The sequence below is a fragment of the Platalea leucorodia genome (genome assembly GCF_965183815.1).
Source record: "Platalea leucorodia genome assembly, chromosome: W".
In the NCBI taxonomy this organism is placed as follows: Eukaryota; Metazoa; Chordata; class Aves; order Pelecaniformes; family Threskiornithidae; genus Platalea; species Platalea leucorodia.
Genome location: NC_138859.1, coordinates 9,006,993 through 9,031,413, shown reverse-complemented (window position 1 = coordinate 9,031,413; position 24,421 = coordinate 9,006,993). Strand labels below are relative to the sequence as shown.

At 43.4% G+C, this 24,421-nt stretch overlaps 1 protein-coding gene across 5 annotated transcripts in view; it reads left to right on the top strand.

Annotated features, from left to right (window-relative positions):
• LOC309601869 (3',5'-cyclic-AMP phosphodiesterase 4D-like) overlaps nt 1-24,421 on the top strand; it is a gene marked incomplete at both ends in the record, with an annotated part of 480,588 nt that overhangs the window by 303,570 nt on the left and 152,597 nt on the right. For all 5 annotated transcript variants that reach the window (XM_082335086.1, XM_082335087.1, XM_082335090.1 and 2 more), the window contains one exon: nt 9,833-10,024. In XM_082335086.1, coding sequence (XP_082191212.1) covers nt 9,833-10,024 — 192 coding nt within the window. The remainder of the gene's footprint in view (nt 1-9,832; nt 10,025-24,421) is intronic.

The following is a 24,421-nucleotide window of genomic DNA, read 5'->3' as shown; positions in this document are numbered from 1 at the left end:
AGCAGGCGAATCCTCTCCCGGCCTACCTCGCCCTCCCAGGTGCCCTTACACATTAGCTATGAGGCTCTGGAACTTGAGGGCCAGGAGGATGAAGATGCGGACAGTGATCCATCCAAGGGGTTGACTAGGGTAAGCCAGTCAGCCCCACGCATTACAACGGCCATGGTAAGAAAAAAAGAAGGGTAATTGTCATAGGCAACTCCCTTCTGAGGGGAACAGAGGGCCCGATATGCCGACTGGACCCATCCCATAGGGAAGTCTGCTGCCTCCCTGGGGCCCAGGTCAGAGACATTACTAGGAAGCTCCCTAGGCTGGTAAAATCATCCGATTATTATCCACTATTGGTTGTTCAGGTTGGCAGCGATGAGGTAGCCGACAGAGGTACAAAGATGATCAAAAGGGACTTCAGAGAACTGGGGCGATTACTTGAAGGATCAGGAGTGCAGGTAGTGTTTTCCTCCATCCCTTCAGTAGCCAGGGGGCATATGGAAAGGAACAGGAAGACCCACCTCATCAACACGTGGCTCAGAGGCTGGTGCCAGCGGTGGAATTTTGGGTTTTTCAACCATGGGGCAGTTTACATGGCACCAGGCCTGCTGGAGACAGATGGGGTTCACTTGTCGCAAAGGGGGAAAAGAATTCTGGCCCAGTAGTTAGCTGGCCTCATTGAGAGAGCTTTAAACTAGATGCAAAGGGGGAAGGGGATAAAACCAGGCTTGCTAGGGATGAGCCTAGGGGTGGCATGCCTGTGTTGGAGAAGAGATCTATAGCCCAACTGAAGTGCATTTACACCAATGGACGCAGCATGGGCAATAAACAGGAGGAGCTGGAAGCCACTGTGCAGCAGGAAAACTATGATGTGGTCGCCATCACGGAAACATGGTGGGATGACTCACACAACTGGAGTGCTGCAATGGATGGCTACAAGCTCTTTAGAAGGGATAGGTAAGGAAGGAGAGGTGGTGGGGTAGCCTTGTACGTTAGAGAGTATTTTGACTGTCTATAACTCAATGAATGACAGTAATGATAAGGTTGAGTGCTTATGGGTAAAGATCAGAGGGAAAGCTAATAAGGCAGATATCCTGGTGGGAGTCTGTTATAGACCACCCAACCAGGATGAGGAAACAGATGAAGTATTCTACAAGCGGTTGGCTGAAGTCTCGCAATCCCTAGCCCCTGTTCTCGTGGGAGACTTCAATTTACCAGATATCTGCTGGAAATACAACACAGCAGAGAGAAAGCAGCCTCGGAGGTTCCTGGAGTGTGTGGGAGATGATAACTTCCTGATGCAGCTGGTAAGCGAGCCAACCAGGGGAGGTGCCCCGCTGGACCTGCTGTTTACGAACAGGGAAGGCCTGGTGGGCGATGTGGTGGTCGGAGGCTGTCTTGGGCTCAGCGACCACGACATGATAGAGTTTTCGATTCTTGGAGAGGTAAGGAAGGGGGTCAGCAAAACCGCTACCCTGAACTTTAGAAGGGCAGACTTTGGATTGTTTAGGAGTCTGGTTGACAGAGTCCCTTGGGAGGCAGTCCTGAAGGGCAAAGGAGTCCAGGAAGGCTGGATGTTATTCAAGGAGGAAGTCTCAAAGGCGCAGGAGCAGGCCGTCCCCATGTGCCGCAAGTCGAGCAGGCGGGGGAGAAGACCGGCCTGGCTGAACAGAGAGCTTTGGCTAGAACTCAGGAAAAAAAGGAGAGCTTACCACCTTTGGAAGAAGGGGCAGGTAACTCAGGAGGACTACAAGGATGCTGTGAGGTTATGCAGGGAGAAGATTAAAAAGGCGAAGGCGCAGCTAGAACTTAAACTGGCCACCGCTGTTAAAGACAACAAAAAATGTTTTTATAAATATATCAGTGACAAAAGGAGGGCCAGGGAAAATCTCCCTCCTTTGTTGGATGTGGAAGGAAACTTTGCCATGAAGGATGAGGAGAAGGCAGAGGTACTTAATGCCTTCTTTGCCTCAGTCTTTAATAGTCAGGCTGGTCATCCTCAGGGTTTTCAGGCCCCTGAGCTGGGAGATGGCGATAGGATGCAGAGTGAAGCCCCAGTTGTCGAAGAGGTGGCAGTCACTGACCTGCTCCTCCACCTGGATGCGCACAAGTCTATGGGGCCATACAGGATCCACCCGAGGATACTGAGGGAGCTGGCAGAGGAGCTTGCCAAGCCACTCTCCATCATTTATCAGCAGTCCTGGTCAACCGGGGAGGTCCCAGATGAATGGAAGCTAGCAAACATGACGCCCCTCTACAAGAAGGGCCGGAAGGAGGATCCAGGGAACTACAGGCCTGTCAGCCTGACCTCAGTGCTGGGAAAAGTCATGGAGCAGATCATCTTGAGTGCCATTATGCGGCATGTGTGGGACAACCAGGGGATCAGGCCCAGCCAGCATGGGTTTATGAAAGGGAGATCCTGTTTCACTAACCTGGTCTCCTTCTATGACAAGGTGACCCGCTTAGTGGATGAGGGGAAGGCTGTGGATGTTGTCTACTTGGACTTTAGTAAGGCCTTTGACACTGTCTCCCACAGCATTCTCCTGGAGAAGATGGCTGCTCACGGCTTGGATAAGTGCACTCTGCGCTGGGTTAAAAAGTGGCTGGACGGCCGAGCCCAGAGAGTGGTGGTGAATGGAGTCAAATCCAGTTGGCGGCCAGTCACGAGTGGTGTTCCCCAGGTCTCAGTACTGGGGCCGGTCCTGTTCAATATCTTCACTGATGCTCTGGACGAGGGGATTGAGTGCACCCTCAGTAAGTTTGCAGATGACACCAAGTTGGGTGGAAGTGTCGATCTGCTGGAGGGTAGGAAGGCCCTGCAGAGGGACCTGGACAGGCTGGATCGTTGGGCCGGGGCCAACTGCATGAGATTCAACAAGGCTCAGTGCTGGGTCCTGCACTTGGGTCACAACAACCCCATGCAAGGCTACAGGCTGGGGGAGGAGTGGCTGGAGAGCTGCCTGGCGGAAAAGGACCTGGGGGTGTTGGTTGACAGACGCCTGAACATGAGCCAGCAGTGTGCCCAGGTGGCCAAGAGGGCCAATGGCATCCTGGCTTGTATCAGGAATAGTGTGGCCAGCAGGACCAGGGAGGTGATAGTGCCCCGTACTCAGCATTGGTGAGGCCGCACCTCGAGTACTGTGTTCAGTTTTGGGCCCCTCACTACAAGAAGGACATCGAGGTGCTGGAATGTGTCCAAAGAAGGGCAATGAAGCTGGTGAAGGTTCTAGAGAACAAGTCTTATGAGGAGCGGCTGAGGGAGCTGGGGTTGTTTAGCCTGGAGAAGAAGAGGCTGAGGGGAGACCTTATTGCTCTCTACAACTACCTGAAAGGAGGTTGTAGCGAGGTGGGGGTCGGTCTCTTCTCCCTAGTAACAAGCGATAGGACGAGAGGAAACGGCCTCAAGCTGCGCCAGGGGAAGTTTAGGTTGGATATTAGGAAAACCTTCTTCACCAAAAGGGTAGTCAGGCATTGGAACAGGCTGCCCAGGGAAGTGGTTGAGTCCCCATCCCTGGAGGTATTTAAAAGATGGGTAGACATGGTGCTCGAGGACATAGTTTAGTGTTGGACTTGGCAGTGATAGGTTAACGGTTGGACTCGATGATCTTAAGGGTCTTTTCCAACCTTAACAATTCTATGATTCTATGATTCTATGATTCTATATATGACAATTCTTCAGAAGGATGTGTTTTTCAGGAAGCTTCCTGATGCATGGCAGTTTTAGGCCTGGGGAACGTTTTTACCTGTTTTCTGGATTCTGTGTGCTTTCAGCAGTACTGTAGGGTACTGATTTAAATATTGCAGGTCTGAGGAACTACCTCTTTTCCTATATACTTGCTTCATCGCACCACTAATTGATAAAGAATATATAAGCAATTTGGCCACTTCTGATAATGACACCTGACTGAATTCACAGAAACAGGAGGCTGAGCTCTTTCAGTGAATTGGATTTTCCTTCTCTGGCAGCAGTCTACTTCTCAGCCATGATCTTATATTCATTTTAATATTTTAGTTTTTCCTGAAAGAAAGGCGTTCCACTTTTTATCAATTGCTAGATAAACATTTTTAAATGCTTCGAGATTTGATTCCAATGCATTTAAAATAAGAGAAAATTAATAGCAACGTGAATTACAGTAAATACATGTTATATACTCACACTCAATGCAGCTGGATTTTGTATCCCAGTGTCCAAATACTGCTCAGAAAGTAGTGCTGCAGAAAAAGAAGTGGGGATAGTTTGATCAAAACTCGCCCTGGAAAGAAGAACTGTGTTGTTCTATAATTTCTTGAAGAAATTATGTAAAGTGATTTTTAAAAATATTTTGAAGGTGCTTCAATATTTAGAGCCCAGAGAAAAGATATCTTACAGAAAATAAGTGCAGGCATAATTATGGAATGTTTTAAGTGAATGGTGACAGCTAGACTGTAATTAAATAATGACAATAATAAAATGGAGAACCATCATTCCCGCTGAGACTGCACTCCTAGAAATGCAGTGGCACTGACCAGGTACCTTCAGCAGTGGGAGCCCACAGGTGGCTAGGGGCCAGCTGGCTGGCGGGTTGCTCTGGAGCAGCCCTGGATTTGCTGCATATTCTTTCTCATGTTTGGATTAAGTGGTTCTATTTTTCAGCCTTCTTTACCTCAGGTTACCCAAAAATAGTTCTGATTCTTCAATATTTTCTGTAGATTTCCTCATTCAGACCTTGACCTGCCACAGATTTCACCAGAAGCCTTGGAGAAAACAGTCAATGTGCCTGTGTCCTTTTTTTATTATCTAAAAATGTGGATACTAGTCCCAGCAGGATTATTAGATCAGAAAAATCATACAAAGTGACTTAAACCTAGTAGAAGCCTGAACAGATTACCACAGTTCTTGGAAATTATGTTGCATTTTGTTTCTCCTGTTTTTTTTGTTTGCATTTTTATTATACTGCAATAAGACAACTATTTCACTTTCAAAGAAACATCAAAACATCAAATCCATGTAACAGTATCTAGAATCTGGTATTCATTTCTGAAGATCCTATTAGTAGGAAGATGTTCACTTGCAAGAGCCAAGCTCAGAGAATAAAAATTGCCGGGAGAGGGATGATCCTCTCTCCGAGGAAAGAATAAAAGGAATCATAAAAAGAATCCCAGTATGGCTGAGTGCAACAAGCAAATAGATTTAATAGGTGCAATAAAGACTTGCATGCCAAATACATAGATTACTGAGGTATAATTAAGAATAATGAGGTGATGTTATGAAAAGTACACCTTGATTTGAGTATCAGGAGACTGTTCAAAGCGAAATGCCCAAAGATATGGAATAGTCATCACAGGAAACTCCTTGCTTGGAAACTTCATAACAAAACATGAAACACTTTGTTTAGAGAGACTGGCTACATTTCCTGACTCTTGCTAGAAAATCATGAGACGGAAGCTCAAAAAGATAGTTAGAGTTCGTTTACTAACATGTTTGAGTAGACTAATTCTTATAAATATTTTTGCTTCAGTGTATTTTTTGTCCTACACATGTTCTATTAGCCTGTTCTCTGGGGTTTTTATATTAGTATTAAGCCTTGTTACACTCTAAAAGTTTCCAAAACCAGTTATGCCAAGAGCAAAAGCCAAGTTCTGCTGCTAAAAGCAAATTTCATGAAATATCACATTTTCTTCTTTTGCTTGCAGTCTTGATACTGGAAAATCTATCCACACTGCTTCTAAAAATGGAGTTAATCATAGGGCTTGCTTACTGAATCGCTTAACTGGAAACCCAAAGCCACAAGTAGATAGTTGGCTTGAATTCTCCAATGGTACAAGAAAATTCAGATTTAGATCATATGTTCCTTTTATTATCATTTGCTTAGAACTCACTGAACATATTTTCAGGCAACGAAGGTAAAAGTTTTTGTTAACTTTGCTACAGAAAAAAAAATATCAGGTCATATATAAAGGATTTTTTCTTCAAATGTAGAGAGATGATATGTGCTCTTTGAACACAGAAAATTCTGTGATGCATGCTGTGCCAAATGCTCCTGTCACTAAAAGCAGCTTTGCTTTGCATATGTCATGCAAAGTTCCCAAAGCAGGCTGCAAAACAGTGGTGGAAAATTCTGTCTTTAAATGGGCACTTTCTGCCTCTGAAATGGTGGCAAAACAGTTCTGGTGCCTTCAGTAACAACTTCCACGCTCTTCCTTCCTTTCCAAAGAGCAGCCCCCACCAAAAGTGCAAGGAGGCTGAGGAACATGCTAGGGAGAGAATAACTTTTAGTTTGTCACTGAGCATGCACTTTTTAATTCACAGCATATTCTTGCTGTGGCTTAAAACTTAGCAGGAGTGAAAAGATAAATATGAAGCAACCACAGCTGACTTTCTGCAATTTCTGCCCAGGCAAAATAAAGAGTCTACTCCATTTGTATCTTAAACTTTTAATTTTTTTTCAGTGTATGCAGCAAGAAAAAATAAACAACTTGTGTGAAAGTCTTCAATTCTCCATTCTGATTCTCTGTTCATTCGATGCAGTGTGATCGGCAGCTCCATTTCTTGCAAATAAGACTTGTGATTCAGCCAAGGAAACAATTTATTTGATTTTAAGTGTAATAACACACTTTTCAGTTAGTTTTCTATAACCTTTTGTATCTGAAAGTGTTAGCAAATGTATCAGTAAGAGCTAAACAAGATACAACTACTGTAGCATTTTCGAAACTTTTTTATATCAACATATGTTTCTGGCAAAACAGTGCTGTATTCACACTCTCTCTTTGACTGTAGCACTGAACATTTTTTTTCTTGATGCATATTTACATAAAAGACATTTTCGTTTGAGCCAAATCCTAGCTGATATATTTGGATCCCTTTCATTACTTTTGACACCCATCTAGTGGACACAACACAGTATCACAGGATAAAAGTCCTGTCACAACAGCTATGTGCAAGTCTTGCACATACTTGTAGTTATCTGGTGGTGCAAGCCACTCACAGCTAACCAACCTGCAATTTTATCCAATAGACTTTTAAATTTTAAAAAAATCACTATTTTATAATCTGACAATGAAATCATTCATAGAAGCCTGCCTTAGTTTCTGACTGGGAGAAATAAGACTGGAAATAAAATATTCATATCATGTCCACAAAAGGTGAGTGAAGAAAATAAAAACAAATCTGCAAACAAAACCATATGTTCCTTTAATCCAATAAAATACCTTTTATTCAGTTAAATAATTAAGTCCACTCTTAAAGAAATTACCTTTACCTTCATTTATTTATATCCCACTTTTAACTTTTGCTTTAGAGCTTTCAGACAAGCTTATATATAGCTGAAATGATACTGCCATTGCAGAAGTTAGTCTTACTGAGCATAGGAGTAAACAATCATCTCTTGCTTTACCTAAAATTGCATGAAAGGTCTGCCCTCCTGCCCTCAACAGAAAAACAAAACATGCAGACTCTGTATTGTTTAGGAGTTTTCTTGCAGCTGTTTAAAGAAAAAAAAAGGTTTATTTAGGCAATTAAATAGAAGTGTTAGGATATTTGGATATGAGGAGCTCACAAATGTTCCAAAACCTTTATTGGCATTGTGAGTATTTTGTGCTCCTGGAATACTCAGGAAATAAATAGAATTCAGAAGACATTTATTACTAGTGAACAATAGTACTCATGCTAGTAGTAATCGTAATATGGTTATTAACTTATGGCAATATAAGATGCAAATGATGTTTTACTCTAGTATTCATACTATCTTGCCGTTTCCAATATTTTTTTCAATATTTTTTGCGAGCAGATGTCACAATGATCACAAAGATCCAATGAATACGGAAAATGAAATGCAGAGAGGAGCTTTGTGTTGTCCAAGATCACCCATCAGGCTGGTGGCAGAACTCTTATTTGCTGTCTTATAGATTAAGCTTTGTTAGCTTGAGATTGATAATGCCACATAGCAGCACATTTGAGGATACAGAAAAAGTACTCAGGCATAATAAAAAAAATCAAGTTCGGGAAGAAGTGTATCTATCTGTTAGGATTTACTGACAGTGAATTGTTCTGAAAATCTCTCTTGAAGTTTATTTGTTTAATACCATTTTCTGAATAGTTTTTCGGAAAAAAATATTCTGCTTTCCTACATTCAAACTGTGAAAGGTGAATATATAAATAACATAGACTGAGTGCAGCAGAAAGCTTGCAATTCCAGGAATATGTGAAAAGTAACGATAAAACAATGAAATAAAACATGAAAGCAAGGTCCGTTCTCTGCCAGGCAATGTGCATCTCTGTCAAAATAGGCAATATACGTTTCTTTGATTAGTTAATTTAAGAAAGGAAAAGGCCATGGGAATGCCGCCACTTCAAACATTACAGCTGCTGACACTGCAACCTCAGGTCAGTGGTATGTAACAGCAAGAAACAAGCTAGTGCAGAGAGTAGCATGTAACCTGCTGTGACACCTGTGCCAGGTTGAAGTCTAATCAACAGCTGACATGTACTGAATATTTGCTCTTCAGTGTCCTTCATGTGAACACTGTTTTCAGAATGAGTACTTTAGATATATTTGTTACAAATACATATTATCATGCTGACACTTATCCATATTTTAAAAATCATGTGATAGATCCTCTGTTCATCCCTCATTCCTAAATGCTTTAGCAGCATTATTTAAGTTCCCATTAGTATGACAAATGAGCCCAAGTAGTTATAAGCCAAGGTCTCATACACACCTTTTTTACTATGCTGTAAAACTAAAATTGATCTTTGGTTTTAGAGACACAAAGAATGAGGGAAACAAAAGTAATATTCCACTTCCAGCTAGATAAAATGTGCTCCATCCTATCAGATGCAGACATAATCTTGCTAATCCACACATTTGTGACCTCTGAGATTGCATACCACAGCACATTAAGTCTAGAAACTGAGCCACATGCTCCAAAAGGACTCCATATGGTACAAAATACAGCTATCAGGCTGCTAAGCAACACAGGTTGCCATGAGCACGTCCTAGCACTGCTCACCCTGCATTAGTTTCTAATTGATTGTGGACTCTCATTCAAGGTCTTTACACTGATTTTCAAAGCCCTTTGTGGAATCATCACAGACTATGTGAAAGAGCATCTCTCTCTCCCTGCCCCCCTTCAGCCTCTCATGATGGCAGTGGTCCCTAGGAATGATAAACTTCTTTACCACTCAGTACCAAATACAATAGCTATAAGTGCTGGTTCTAAACTGTGTAGTTCAAAGACATAAGACAAGAATGGCCACAGAACTCGCTCTGCTTGGCAGTGAGCGTCGAACTCATTTCTTTGTTCCGGCTGTAAAATAGCAACTCTCTCTAATGCATACAAACATGCCCAAGCACACACATACATGTTAATCCCATTCCAGTGCTTTGTTTATTGAGATAAGATAAAATACGTTCTTGAAGTATTTGGGTAGTAATGAAATATTAGGGTTGGGTACTCAATAGCAAAAGAGTGCTCAACTGCCTTCCAGTGGGAGACAGGATAATGAGCGTCCAGCTCAGGAGAGATGGGACCTGAGGAAGAAAATGAAACATCATGTTTCTTCAGATACAGAGCTCATGGATACTTTGCATGCAGAAAAGCACATGGCTTACTGTATTCCTAGTAGTGGGGTTTTTTCTCTCCCAAATTTCTTTTCCTTCAGATTTGTTCTTTTTGGTTATCAGCAATTTTAAAGTATATTTCATGTGTACCTTGTTTCTGGCTTTGCAGTGGACTTAACCAGGTCATGATTTCCCCATTATTATCAAGAAGCAATTACCTAGTGATAAATTTGTCAGAAGACTGTTTATTACTTTCAAAATTCTGATGTCAATGGCATGAATCTTTTTCTCCTATCTTTTTGCAGTTTTGATGTAGACAATGGTACATCATCGGGACGAAGTCCCTTGGATCCCATGATGAGCCCTGGATCAGGGCTAATTCTTCAAGCAAATTTTGTCCACAGTCAACGTAGGGAGTCTTTCCTTTACCGGTCAGACAGCGACTATGACCTTTCTCCAAAGTCCATGTCCAGGAACTCCTCCATTGCCAGTGATATGTAAGTACATTATAAAATACTTTTAGCCTATCTTTTGTCCTTTCCTATCATTGGGTTAAGAGTTTTCCAGCCACAAGAAATTTCTTTTAAGAATCAAAGACAATAATCATGCTATTGAAGTTGTGGATAATTGTTGTTTGTTTATTCCTTTAATCAAGCTTGTGTTTGTTTCTGCAGTTTCCTGAAAGTAAGGATATCATGAGGGTGTACTTGATGTGTTTATGCACTGTATTAGCTTTGACAGAATACTGAAGACAACTGATACTGGTGTATCAAAACACTAAAGAGAACTCTGATTTCTTGGCTATTAAGTTATTTTCAAGACAAGCGATACAAACTCAATTTCTGCTTCTTGATGTTCTTAAGAAAAATATTCCATTTATTTGTACTAGGTATTTTTAGGTTTTTAGAGAAAAGATTTACCAGCTGGCAGAAATTAATAAATTCAATAAATTCAAGAGAGGCAAAAATTATTTCAAATAATACCCTTTTAACTAAGTGGCAAAATTTTAACAAAAGGTCTTTGAAAAGTTATTCTATCCTCTCACTGGAGCTGACTCTTCTTCTGTGATGTGTGTATTTTCTGCTAATGGATCATACTTTGCAAATATGTGTAGATGCCAGGTTGCAGGTAGAAGAGAAGGTAAATATTCCTGCCACTGTTTAGGATGGGAGCACATTAGAAAATATAAAAGGCAAGTTGTTTTAACCATGGAATATTGATCATATATCAGTAAGCCTAATTATAATAAGCTTGATTATATCACAGAAATGAAGTAAAGGAAAACCAAGGAATGAAAGAGGGGAAAGTTTAAAAAGATAAAGTAGTGAAGAAAAAAATAAAGAAAAAATACCACAAAGCTCTTTATATAGAGAGTTCAGGAAACTGGATGTGCTCATGGAAAGGAAACCCACTGAAGATTATTAAAATAGAGAAACCACTCTGGTTCAGGACATTCCTAAATGAGGTGGAGACTGGAAGAGTTGTCAGGGGAAGTATCACACAAATTTTAGATTACTCCCAAATTGTCCTGTTTCCCTTTTGCATCTATATAAATGCTTAATTTTAAGTATCGCATGTTTCTTATTCATGAGCATAAAACAAAAACATACACATCATTCAGGTAATGCAGATGAATTAACTGTGCATAAGAGTTTAACCTAGAATCCCCTGATTCTTCAGTACTTGAGTTACCAACCTCAATATTTCACTTTATAAAGCAAAACAGAAAGCAAAAGGCATGCATCTTATATTTGGAAGGAATATAACATAAAGATTTCTGGCATTTCCATTACTCTCAAATAGTGTGCTTACAATAATACATTCCACTTAAGTAGCAGCAGATGAAACAAAAACAAAACTTCAAGATTTAGTCAAATATGGAGTGTCGTGATCAAAGACAGACAGTAGATAGCAATGCTAAAGTACTGAATTCGTCATTCTGCCCTTATTTATCATTTACGCTGCTGCAGCAGCTCTGAGCTCCAGCTGAGGAAGGGAACCCAGTCGTGCTCAAGTCTTTGCAAACCCAAGATGAAAAGATGGGCTCTGCCACAAACAACTTACTTAAAATCAAAGCATAAGATGACAAACAAGAGACTAATACAGTCAGATATTATCCCCAGGAGAAGGTACAATGTGAGTCCCTATGCCCAAAGTAGTAAACCTCACAAAGCAACTGAAGGGAGTTTCATTCAGAGAGTTGAGATGGAAAGTAACAGAAACAAGGGCAGAAAAGGGGGAGGTGGAAAGTTTTTAAAATCAGAGAGACTAAATTATATTTTAAAGTGAGGAGCCAGATTAGCTAAGGAAAAGAATAAAATACAGGATGAGTGCAAGGCTGCTCAGATGAGAGAAGATTAGTAGGACAAATGTGGGTGCAGTTATGGCATTGAAAGAGGCAGAAAAAGCAGCTGTATGGTAAGAAAGAAAAAACAAACAAATCAAAAGGAGTGGGAGTCAGTAACATTTTTTCAATTATCTCTTGGAAGAAATAGCATGATCCTATAGAGAGAAAAAAGTAGAACAAGGAGATGATATGAGAAGATTAGAAAAAGCCATTCAAGACTGTAAACTGGAGAGGCAAGTGATTTAGACAGGAAGATACAAGGTCCAAGGCAGAAGAGCACAGATGCATTGTGAAGCCTGCCTATGGGATTTCCAGCAGAGAGATGACGATGTGCAAGAGCAGGGGAAGTGAATGAGTGAGCCAGTGAGGATGAATGAGCCAATATGAGGAATTATAGGGCAGGATCTGTGATGTGTTATGGAAATTAAGCATGCCAGCCACCATAACAGGGTTCGACTCTAGGTTTCTGCTGAATCAATAAGCCAAAAAGAGATTCTTCTATAAAATCCTTTTTATTAATAGTGCTACAGCTCAAGCTGGGTGCCTCTGAAAAGGGACCTCTAACAAAGAAATCCCTGGGCAATTATACTCTTACAATCTAAATTCCCCACCCCTCATGCGACAGTTCGGACCAGTAGTAATATTAGGGTCTGAGGGTCTTCCCATTCTTCATTGAGTCCTTTCATTGTGTCTAGGTGGGTCGTTTCTTTTCTTATCTCTAAGGTTGCAGCTTCTGTTAATGAATGTAGCTTCCTTATCTTCTGGCTTGAACTGGCTCTGGGGCCTTCTTTTACTTGACTAAGTAAAAGTTCAACATATCTAGGTGAAAGTTCACAGGTTGCAGCCTAAGGCTTCAGCAAATTTAGCTACTGATGCTAAGCAAGTTATGCTAAACAAATTCTGTATAAGTAGTATACCAAATCACACAACAGATGAGAGACAGGAAAACAAGTTTAAAGGGAAGGAGAATAAATAATGGAAATTTAAAAAAAAAAAAACCACAAACAAACCCAACAACACAGTTGCAACACAGAGAAAAAAGGGAACAGAAGCCAGCTGAAAGATGAGAGAAATCATCAGTGTTGTATTGGAAGAATTGTCAGGTTTACACTTGAAGACATTAGTGAAACAGGGAGCTTTGAATGTGGATGTCTTGCAGAGGTGGCCTGATTACTTAATACTCACCTGTTTAAACTGCTATTGCCACTCAGAACTTGCAAATGCAGACAGAGGTGGCAGTGGTAACACTTTTTATGCCTTTCTTGCTAAGGAATCACTGCTCTGATTAATGGAGCATGAGATTGAATTAGTAGAGAATCTCCATTTTAGCAAAAACCAGGTCTCTAACCAGACTAAAAAATGGCTTCTTCAATAAAATCATCAGCACTTTCATGAACACTAGAAAGAAGTCAATAAGCAGTCCACTGGCTGGGGCAGAGCCCATGTTTTAACTACCACTTTAAAGGGAGAAAAGCATGTGTAGTCCCCCTGTGATCCTGAAGAAACAGAGTGTAGCAGACCAGACCAGACCAGAGGATCCAGACACTCTTGCTATACAGAAGGCTATCTGAGCTCCACTATGTCTTCTGAATGTATCTAGGGGAAAAAGCATCTGATAATAAACCCTACTTAAGTCTACCCTTTTCCCACTTCCACAAGCTCACAGAACACAGCTCAGAGGCAACATCCTGGTCTTTCAAGGACTTGGCCAACTGAACCTCACTCAGTAAAAAAGTAGCTGGTATGGGGAGTTTTAGGGGCTGCTTTAGAGAGGCTCAGCACTGTTTCCTTGATCAGGTGAAATATCAATATAAGCTCTAATTAGTTTAATTACACAAAATTTGCTAATTTCTATTTAACCTTGCTTCCATCTTCTAAGCACCAGAACCCAGCCATGCAACACTGACCATAGGACACTGCAGGGTCATTGGCCTGGTGATCAGCTAAATGGCCAAAGGGCTACTAGTTACTCATTCCCAAAACTGGATGGCCTACTGCTCTTCCACCAATATCTTCTGTAAATAGTAGCATCCCTCTGCTGCTGTCCCTGATAAAACAAATATCAAGAGGATGCAATTTATTCAAGGACTTTTTTTCCCTATAACTACAGTATAATCCTGCCTTCTAGAGGACATGCTGCTTTGTAGATTGTATTTGAATGTATCTGTAAACCTTGGCTTCACATTTACCAAAAAAAAAAAAATCCTCTCTTTGAATATGTGGTGGGTTGACCCTGGCTGGATGCCAGGTGCCCATAAAAGCTGCTCTGTCACTCCCCTCCTCAGCTGGACAGGGGAGAGAAATTATAATGAGAGGCTCGTGGGTCAAGATAAGGACAGGGAGAGATCACTCACCAATTACTGTCACGGGCAAAACAGGCTCGACTTGGGGAAATTAGTTTAATTTATTGCCAATCAAATCAGAGTGGGGGAATGAGAAAATAAAAACTAAATCTTAAAACACCTTCCCCCCACCCCTCCCTTCTTCTCAGGCTTAACTTCACTCCTGATTTTCTCTACCTCCTTCCCCCAAGCAGCACAGAGGGACAGGGAATGGGGGTTGCGGTTAGTTCATCACAGATTGTCTCTGCTGCTCCTTCCTCCTCAGGGGGAGGACTCCTCACACTCTTCCCCTGCTCCAGCGTGGGGTCCCTCCCACGGCAGACAGTCCTCCACGAGCTTCTCCAAAGTGACTCCTTCCCACGGGCTGCAGTTCTTCACGAACTACTCCAGCGTGGGTCCCTTCCATGCGGTGTGGCAATTAATCACGGACTCCGCGTATGAGTTTAGGCGAAGACACGCGAAGACCCTTTATTTTTACAATCTATCCCTTTTATAATATGATCTAGTGTTCACGAGCAAGCAAAACCCATTTCGTTGGCTACTGTCTTTTGTCCACGCGTCTCTTCAGCGTTACTTATTGGTTCTTCAAGCTGGTGCATGCGAATTCCTCTTTCAGGGATGTATCCAATCACATCCTTATTTTTCTGCCTCTGAGTTTCACAAACTTGTTTGTAACAAGCCTCAAGGCCACAGCTGCATTCCTGCGAACCTGTTTGTAACAAGCCTCAAGGGCACAGCTGCATCTCGTCAAAGTAAAACACAATCTCATTTATTCCCACAATTCCCCCTTTTTGTTTTTCTATCACAAAAGCTTGTTTAATCATATTCTATAGCATTTTCTGTACCCAAGACACTAGACAAGAAACTATCATTATTATAGCGCAAAATATTAGTAACAAGAAAAAACCCATTTTGATTAGAGACATTATCCACCTGCCAATTCCCCAACTTGCTAATAAATGATTCAGCCAACCAAATCCATCACTGACTTGTAGTTTGCTAACTTCAAATCTTTGATTGCTTTATGGATTAATTCGGAGTTATCTGATAAGTCATTCCCCATCAGTCTTCTCGGAGTTCAGTGTCTTCTGCTGTTCGTTCTTGTTATCCGATGCAAGAGCTGGTCTTACGCACCTTGCAGGTACCCACTTAGGTCCCACATCTGTTGAGACACAAGCATACCCTCTGCCCCAGGTTAGTAGATCAAAAGGACCTTCCCGATTACCTGTTTGTAGCGATTTTGTAAAAACTCGGGCCTTTTGTGGTGTGGCTGTTAAATCTTTTGATTGAAGAGGCAGAAAATGAGAGATAATAACAGGAATATTATTTTCAGACATATTCAGGTAGTTTAACACATACACGGCTTTACTTAGTCTGTCTGCTGGAGTGGCTCCTGGCATTCCTCCTTTTTGTTTTTGCAGGTTCAATTGTTTGTTGCAAGATTTTCCAGCCCAGATATTTCCAAGGCTCAGTTTTTTGCACCTTTTCAGGGGCTATTTCAAGTCCATATCTGTTTAGAGCTCGTCGTATCTCTTTTTCTTAGTTGTGGGCAATCTCTTTTAAAATGTCCAGTTTTACCACAGGAGAAACATGATTTCTGCACTTTCATTGGGGCGGCAAAAGCTGTAGCTAATGTTTCCATATGATGGGACATTGACCCCACCTTCTGGGTAGCTTCTATCATGTCCATTAAGGAGGGATTTTTTAGAGGCAAAAGCACTTTTTTTACAGTCCATATTTGCATTTTCAAAGGCTAATTTTAAGAGTAGGACCTCTCTTGCTTCTGCATTTTCGACTTGTTTTTCCAAAGCCTCTTTAAGACGATCTAAGAATGAGATATATCCCTCTCCTGTCCCTTGCTTTATTAATGTAAATGATTTTGTCGCTCTTCCGGCATCCGGCACTCTTAGTAATGCCTGTAAAGCAAGGTCTCTGCCTTGTGCTAATATCTCTGGTCGTAATCGTGCCTGTAACGTTGGATGATTTAACGGCGGATCCCCCATAAGCTGTGGGAGTCCTGCCCCTTGTAAAGGGTCGCCTTGTTGTCGCTGCATATTGATAATTGTGGCGTTTTGGCAGGCGGTACGCCAGGTGCTTTCAAAGATCACCTTTTGCGTTGGGGTCAATATAAGATTAGTAAGCGTGCATATATCAAATGGTACTATTTCATTTGTAAATATTCCCCATAGCAGGGATTGTGTAAAAGGAGAACCCAGTCCGTGCACGGCAACTGTTTGTCGTAGATCTTTTAAAACATTATAGCCAAAAGGTTCATGCTCATCGGGGACATTTGCGTTGCTGCGTATGACGGGACACGCTATCGCTGAACAAAAAGCTGTATCCCCCGCTTGCAATGCTTGGTGTCTAGTCTTTTGCCACCTCGCAGCAGGGGCTGACGCCCCCCATTCCTCGGGCGGCAATTGATTATGGGTTTGTGGAGTATCGGCATTAGAAGCGGTAGAGAAAGGCGGTAAGAGTGCCGACGCAGCAGGGGCCGGGGGCGGGCGGGGAAGTGGAGTACTGGTTGCAGGGATCGGGAGGTCTAGCAGAGGTGTTGAAGCCATAGGAGCGGGTGAAGGAGAAAACGGCGCAGAGGGTAGCGGCGGCGCGGGAGGGGCGGAGGGTTGAGCAGCCTGAGCACCCGCGAGCAAGGGCATGTCGGAGGACGAACCCGATGGCGGTGTTTCTGGCGTGCCCTGCGGGGTTAGCTCCGGAGCGGTAGCAGAGGCTGCAGCCACCATAGCCTTTCGGTCTGACTCTAATTGTTCTAAAGAGTCTTTCAGTAAACGCCATGTCGTCAACACACTTGTGGCATTACTGTCCCCCCTGGTGGCCGCTTCCCATAACACTTTTCCTGCCTCCTCCCAAGTCTCCACCTGGAACGCGGTCGCTGCGTTCGCTTGTTGCCCGTTTTTTCGCAGCCAAGTTAACAACAACCGAACCTTTCCTTCATCATAATTTATGCCCCTTTTTGCAAGGATTCGCAAAAATATATGCAAAATAGATTTTTCTTCCGAGGACATTTGCGCCCCTATTTTCCCGTCCCCAGCTGCTCACCTCTTTTTCCCGAGGCAATTGATTGTCGACAAGCAGCTCTCTGGTCCGCTGCAATATAGTTCAGCTCTATGGTCTGTTGCAATAAAGTTCAGCTGGGCTTGCCACCAGCCGCTCTCTCGTCCGCGGTTCTTAGGATCGAATCACGTCGGGGTCACCATTTGTGGCAATTAATCACGGACTCCGCATATGAGTTCAGGCAAAGACAAGCAAAGACCCTTTATTTTTACAATCTATCCCTTTTATAACATGATCTAGTGTTCATGAGCAAGCAAAACTTATTTCATTGGTTACTGTCTTTCGTCCACGCGTCTCTTCAGCGTTACTTATTGGTTCTTCAAGTTGGTGCACGTGAATTCCTCTTTCAGGGATGTATCCAATCTCATCCTTATTTTTCTGCCTCTAAGTTTCACAAACTTGTTTGTAACAAGCCTCAAGGCCACAGCTGCATTCCTGCGAACCTGTTTGTAACAAGTCTCAAGGGCACAGCTGCATCTCGTCAAAGTAAAACACAATATCTCATTTATTCCCACAATGGGGTGCAGTCCTTCAGGAACAGACTGCTCCAGCATGGGTCCCCCACAGTGTCACAAGTCCTGCCAGAAGACCTGCTCCAGTATGGGCTCCACTCTCCACAGGTCCACAGGTCCTTCCAGGAGCCTGCTCCAGTGCAGGATTTCCACAGGGTCACAGCCTCCTTTGGGCATCCACCTGCTCTGGGGTGGGGTCCTCCATGGGCTGCAGGGGGATATCTGCTCCACCATTAACCTCCATGGGCTGCAGGGGGACAGCCTGCCTCACCATGGTCTTCACCAGGGGCTGCAGAGGAATCCCTGCTCTGGCGCCTGGAGCACCTCCTCTCCCCCCTTCTTCACTGACCTTGGTGTCTGCAGAGTTGTTTCTCTCACATATTCTCACTCCTCTCTCCGGCTGCCATTGGGCAGTGATTGGTGGTTTTTTCCTGTTCTTAAATATGTTATCACAGAGGCGCTGCCACCGTCGCTGATTGGCTTGGCCTTGGCCAGCGGCGGGTCCATCTTGGAGCCGGCTGGCATTGGCTCTATCGGACACAGGGGAAGCTTCTGGCATCTTCTCACAGAAGCCACCCCTGTAGCCCCCCGCTACCAAAACCTTGCCACGCGAACATACAATAGAGAATAATAAAAGCCAAATGTGGACCACTTTGGAACAAAGAGAGCCTCTGTATTCTGAAAAGCATGGATACTGACATACAGAGATCTGGGGTGTTTTTTCCAGGATGAATTATCCTCATCTTCAATAGCTGGAGAAATAGTTGTGGGATTTTTAATTTGTGTGGGTATTTTTTTCCAAAATAAAGCCAAAATAATCTGTAATTTTGCAAAAAATAAAGAATAATAGAATTATTCTGGCGGCAAAAATTACCTTAAATAAAGGGAAATTCCAAGATAGGGAGCTCCCTTATTTGTCAGTGACTGACAGGTCTGGTCCTGACCTGAAGCTGCAAACAGGCTGAAATATCCCTTTAACTGGCATGTGGAACAACTGCTAAATAAGAGAATTTTTGAGGTAAACTCGCACATGTTTCCCAGTTCTCGAAAGTCTGTTCAGTTTTTTTAAAATTGCATTGTATTCAATGTGGATCAGATTCATAAAGGGAAAGTATTTTAAAATAATGGCAGACAAAGATGGCAAACCTGGACAGTTAATAATGTTCACCTGAGCCTTTAATATGCCAATAAAATCATGAAATGAGGATATATTTTCTCATCTAGAACAGGAAGCCAATACAGCTTATTCTGTTTCTGAGCCAGGAAGGCCTGGATTTATTAATAGAATGCTGTGAATCTCATTGCTCTCTACAGCTTCCTGAGGAGGGGAAGTGGAGAGGGAGGTGCTGATCTCTTCTGCCTGGTATCCAGTGATAGGACGCATGGGAACGGTTCAAAGCTGTGTCAGAGGAGGTTCAGACTTGACATTAGGAAGCCTTTCTTTACCAAGAGGGTGGTCAAACACTGGAACAGGCTTCCTAGAGAGGTGGTGTCACGTCCCACCTGGGGAGGAGGGGGGAGGAGTGACAAAGATTCGCAAATCCTCTCGGTGTGGATTAAGGTGGGCCAACACTCAAGGTCCGTACACAAACACCAGCTTTAATAGAAAGCTTCTATAGAGACAAATATTGAGTACAAATATTCGATACCCGCCAACCCTCACAGTTATATTCACCCCAGCTATGCGGTTTTACAGAAAATCAAGGTAGGCTATGCAGTACTTGACTTCAATTTAACAACTTTAACAACTTAATCGCCTTAGGAAAAGTGAAAAAGAGAGAGAGAGAGAGAGAGAGAGAGAAAGAGAATCACCAGTCCTGGATCCAGCGTTGGTCCTGCCAACAAGGGTATTCGGTGAGGGAAGGAAAAGAGTGAGGAGAAGTGAAGGTTCTTATAGAGATGTTGATTCTGCGCAGGATGCTCGGTGATAATAATTCCACAAATCGCGCACGCACGAGCATGAGCACGAACGTAAACACGAGTACCGGTACACACACGAGCACACACACACAAACTGTAGCACATTTATCGGGCTACATTATTAGTATAAACCCGCCTAAATTTACACTTATTGGTTAGTGATTAACATTTCGTATACTATTGGTTTACTGTATTTAAATTAGCCTCGCTTGCTATGTAAATTAGCACGCATGCTCCTTTCAGGTGTGGGGGGGCAAGTCTTTTCGGTCCTGAATTGAGTCGGTGGTCGTGATCTCCCCTCGCCACATTTACCTTTCACCTACTTTCTGCAGTTTTATCTTCTTTGGCCACTGTCCAGTCTTTGGTGCCAAGATGTTCACTTTTGTCGGCTTGTTAGCTCTTCTTCAAGGTTAGAGCTGTTAGTTTTCCACAGTTTGTTATCTTTTAGCTCCCTCCCAAATTCCTTTCCCAAGGCACAAGTGGTTAGTAGTTTTGCTAATTGGAAGATTACATCAGCGACCAGTCAAACCAAGAGGAGCGATACTAGGGCTGTCCCCCAGGCAGTAGGTGGGGGGGGGGGGATAAGACGCTTCACAGACCATGGGGAATGGGGCCGAGGCAAGGCCGCCCTGTCTCCACAGGACTCCCTCCCTCACCCTCACGCCAGGGTACTGTCCGGTCCTGGGTCCTAGCGACCGTCGCTCTGCATTGTGGTTGTAGCACCAGGCTGTTTGAGACATCTTGTTCTTTTACATTAGCAGTTCTCTACACCACCCCGTGGCTCAAACAGTGGTGCAATTCGAGTTCCGTATTTTACATCTTCATCTTCGGTGGTGATTTGAATATAGCGGACAGAAGGAGAAAGAGAGGACAGGAGTTTAGAAATCATACACCTAACTACTGCAAGACCTATTACCACTGACAGAAATATCGTTAAAATCATAATACCAATATCTACAAGCCATTTTCCCCACCCCGTGAGTCCAAGAGACTTCAGGAGAGAGTTGAACCAGGGTCCAGAGCTCCAGCCGTTAAACCGGTCCTTTGGTTGCATTGCTCGGAAAAGTTCTCCAGTCTGCTCAGATACCTCTCTCATCTTCTTTCGTGCTTCTTCTATGGTGGTAGTTGCATTGTGAATGGTGAGACAGCATTCTCCATCGGTGAGATTCAACATTCCACATACTCCCTGCTCTTTTAACAATAGCATATCTAAAGCTAATCTGTTTTGTAAAGTCATTTTAGACACCTGTTGGACTTGCAAATTTAGTTCCCCAAAAGCATGTCTGGTCCAATTACTCAAAACATGTGCTTGCCAGGTTAGGTTTTCTAAGACAAACTGGTGTCTTTTAAGGGTTACGTATGGAGTAAATATATTTTCTAACATCAAAGATGTTGTCATGCCCCAGGTATAATAATCAGGTATTCGGACTCCCTGCACTGCCCATTCTGGTGCAGTCTGAGGTGCCTGAACGTCCCGTTTCCTCCGGTTATATTCGGGGTTGTTAAAGCCAAATGTTTTGGAGGGGCACATTGATGGAACACCGATGGTGCAGCGTAAACCTGCCATTTCATATACATGCAGGTGTGAGTACATTTTCCCATCTGAACATGCCCAGAAGGTACCCTGAGGGGCTGGATACTTAGCAGTGGAGCATGTTGATGGGTCATGGGGTTCGGTTATTGCAACTCCTTCTTCCCACGCAAAATTCCGCTTTGCCTCGTGGGTAAGCGTGACTCCACATTTAATCGCAATTTCTGGATTAGTAATGGTTCCATTACACATGGGATCTCCACGTTTAAACCCTGTTACCGGAAAACCCCAACAAATGCACATATCCCGAATAAAGACTCGCAGTTCGGGGATATACCATGTTTCTATGGGGTCCCACGTTAGCAATCCACAACTAACTGTTCGTGAACACGTCATTAGAGGGGTATCCTCATAGGGTAGGGGATTTATTTCTTGTGCATCAATTGTACTATCTGGGTTGGACAAAAAATGCTTAAGGGACCAAGCATATTCATAATGAGAGCGGCTATGGTGAGCATAGCCACCCCGTTTGTTAGGAATCTGAATACACCAACCCGGGGAAAACGGGACATTATATTCATGTTGCAAGGGTTCACCGTGAGAGGGAGGGTCCCACCAACGTACAAGATTGCAAGGGATCTCCACCTCCCGGGGACACCATGTCCAATTCAGTACAAGATTACAAGGGATCTCCACCTCCCGGGGACACAATGTCCAATTTTTTCGGGCTGCAAGGGTGGCACTCATAGTTCCCCTGCAGAGCTGTTGCTTCCAACAGGTGGCATTCCACATATCTCTCCAGGGTATATTAACCGGAAATCGATAGGCCACTGGAGAGGGTTGGTACCAAGTTGTCCCGCTATACTCTTGGAATGGGAGTGAGTCAGTTCCCCACAAACATTTTCCTTTCCAGTGTGTATTTTGAATACATTTTTGGTTTAATGTTTCTAGCTTTGAATTTAGAATTCGTGAGAAATTTAACCAAATGATGGCGAATTTAAAGCCCTCCGACGCGGATGTGGGGAGGTCTACACAAAGACCTTGGTCTGTTCGATTCCAGATCCGGATGAAACCTGTAATTAGTTCCCATGCCAAATTGGGTTGGTTATTCAAATTCCCAGTTGACTGAGACAAGACTATACATGCACAAAGTAAGAATATAAACTTCTCCCACACCATTTATCCCTAGTAAAGAAGAAAAATATGCTTAATAAAATCAGACCAACAACACAAAAAATGACCCATCCAACAACAGAAAACATAAGTCCCACGGTGAGCTTCTGACAACCTGTAAAACATATACATAAAGATGAACAATGATTAATAGGATGGGACAATCCATCGGGTATGAATTCGGTGATTCTTCCCGCGGGCGTCAGTAGCTTCCCAGGTCTACATTCCAAGAAGTTTCGTTAAAACCAGTGGAACTGTACCCACAGTGGGAAGCTCCACCAGCACGGGTTGTCCTGGGTAATGACGTGTGTGAATGGGGTCCTTGGTTCCTCTTCTTCCTGGAAGTATGGTGGGAGGTTGGGGACAGAAAGCAGTGAGTCGTGGACATCCATTTATCCCCCAGCGACTGTTCACTTTATAAACTGCATCCGGCAGTCTCTCTGCCCACCTAGGATCGTGAGGCCTCAGGGCACGTTTCAAAAGCCCATTTGTGCGTTCAACAATTCCATTCGCTTGAGGGTGATAAGGGGTGTGGAAGATCCACTGAATCCCTTCTCTCTGCGCCCACTCCTTAACTATTCCTGCAGTAAAATGACTTCCGTTATCTGATTGGATCGATTGGGGCTTGGGTAGGTAACTGAACCAGAGTTTTAAACCTTTTACCGTGCTTTCCCCAGTAGCTCGCTGCACCGCTTCTGCTTGTGTCAGTCCTGATACCACTTCTACCCCTACTAATACATACCTTTTCCCATTTGAAAGTCGAAAGGGACCGATATAATCTACTTGCCATGTCTCCCACAGCCACTTCTTATCTCGTAAGTGTAAGGGTGGGTCTTTCAAAGGGTCATGTTCTAATCCTATACGGCATTGACTACAAGCAGAAATGATCCTGTTACACAGTTCTCGGGTTACCGGCCAGCCCCTGCCACCGGCTTCTTTGAAGAGGTCTTTAACCCCTGAATGGCCGCGTTTCACATGTAACCACTCTAACAGATGTTCCCATTTCTCCCCTTCACTTTCTACAGCTATATTTGCTAGGCGGGTCAGCGAGTCTACTTGGTTGTTCAGAAGGTGAGCTGGATTGTCTCCTGCTTGATGTGCAGCAACCCATCCTACCAGAAAGGATTTTTGTTTGGAAATATTCAGAATTTCTTCCCACTTTTCCCGCTGCCATACTGGTATTCGGTTTACCTCCCATCCATTTTGTTCCCAAAAAGGGAGCCACTCTGTACAGCCCTTGAACACAGCATATGAGTCTGTATAAATATATACTGGTTCTCTGGTCTCAGCTTCCCTGATGACCACACTCCACACAGCAACTAATTCACCCACTTGGGCACTTCCCTCACCCTCCGTTATGATTTGGTCCCCAGAGTCAACATGTAATGCTACTGCTCGGTACTTCCACACCTTTCCCTCCCTCCTAGAGGATGCGTCAGTGAACCATACATTTTTCAGACGGGGCTCAAATGGAGGAGCAGGTTTTATGCATGAGGGAGGGGGTTCTGTGTCTGGGTGATCGGTGGGTGGATCTTGTATTTGGAGTATTTTGGGGGTTCCTTCCTCTATTTTCCGTGTGTGGTAATAGTGATCCAACTGCGCATACCACTTCCTTACTGTTTCTCGCTGTGCCACCCCAATGGGAGGTGGGGTTCCAGACAACACTGGCTTCAAAACCTTAAAGGGCCCTCGTAAGATGATTGGTTGCTGCCGTATGATTCTTTCGGCTTCCTGCAACGCTAGACTCACCACAAAAAGGCCCTTCTCCCAAACTGAGTAACGTTTTTCTGCATCTTTAAAACTACGTGAGTAGAATCCTATGGGACGAGTTGGACCTTCAGGCCCACGTTGCCACATATGTATGGATAGCCCGTGAATTGCAAAACCCCATTCAATGTGGAGTGGATCTGTTGGGTGTATTGGCCCTAAAGCCTGATACATGCCTGCTTCAAAAATCAACAACTTTAAGGCTTCTTCATGGATAGGGGTCCAATCCC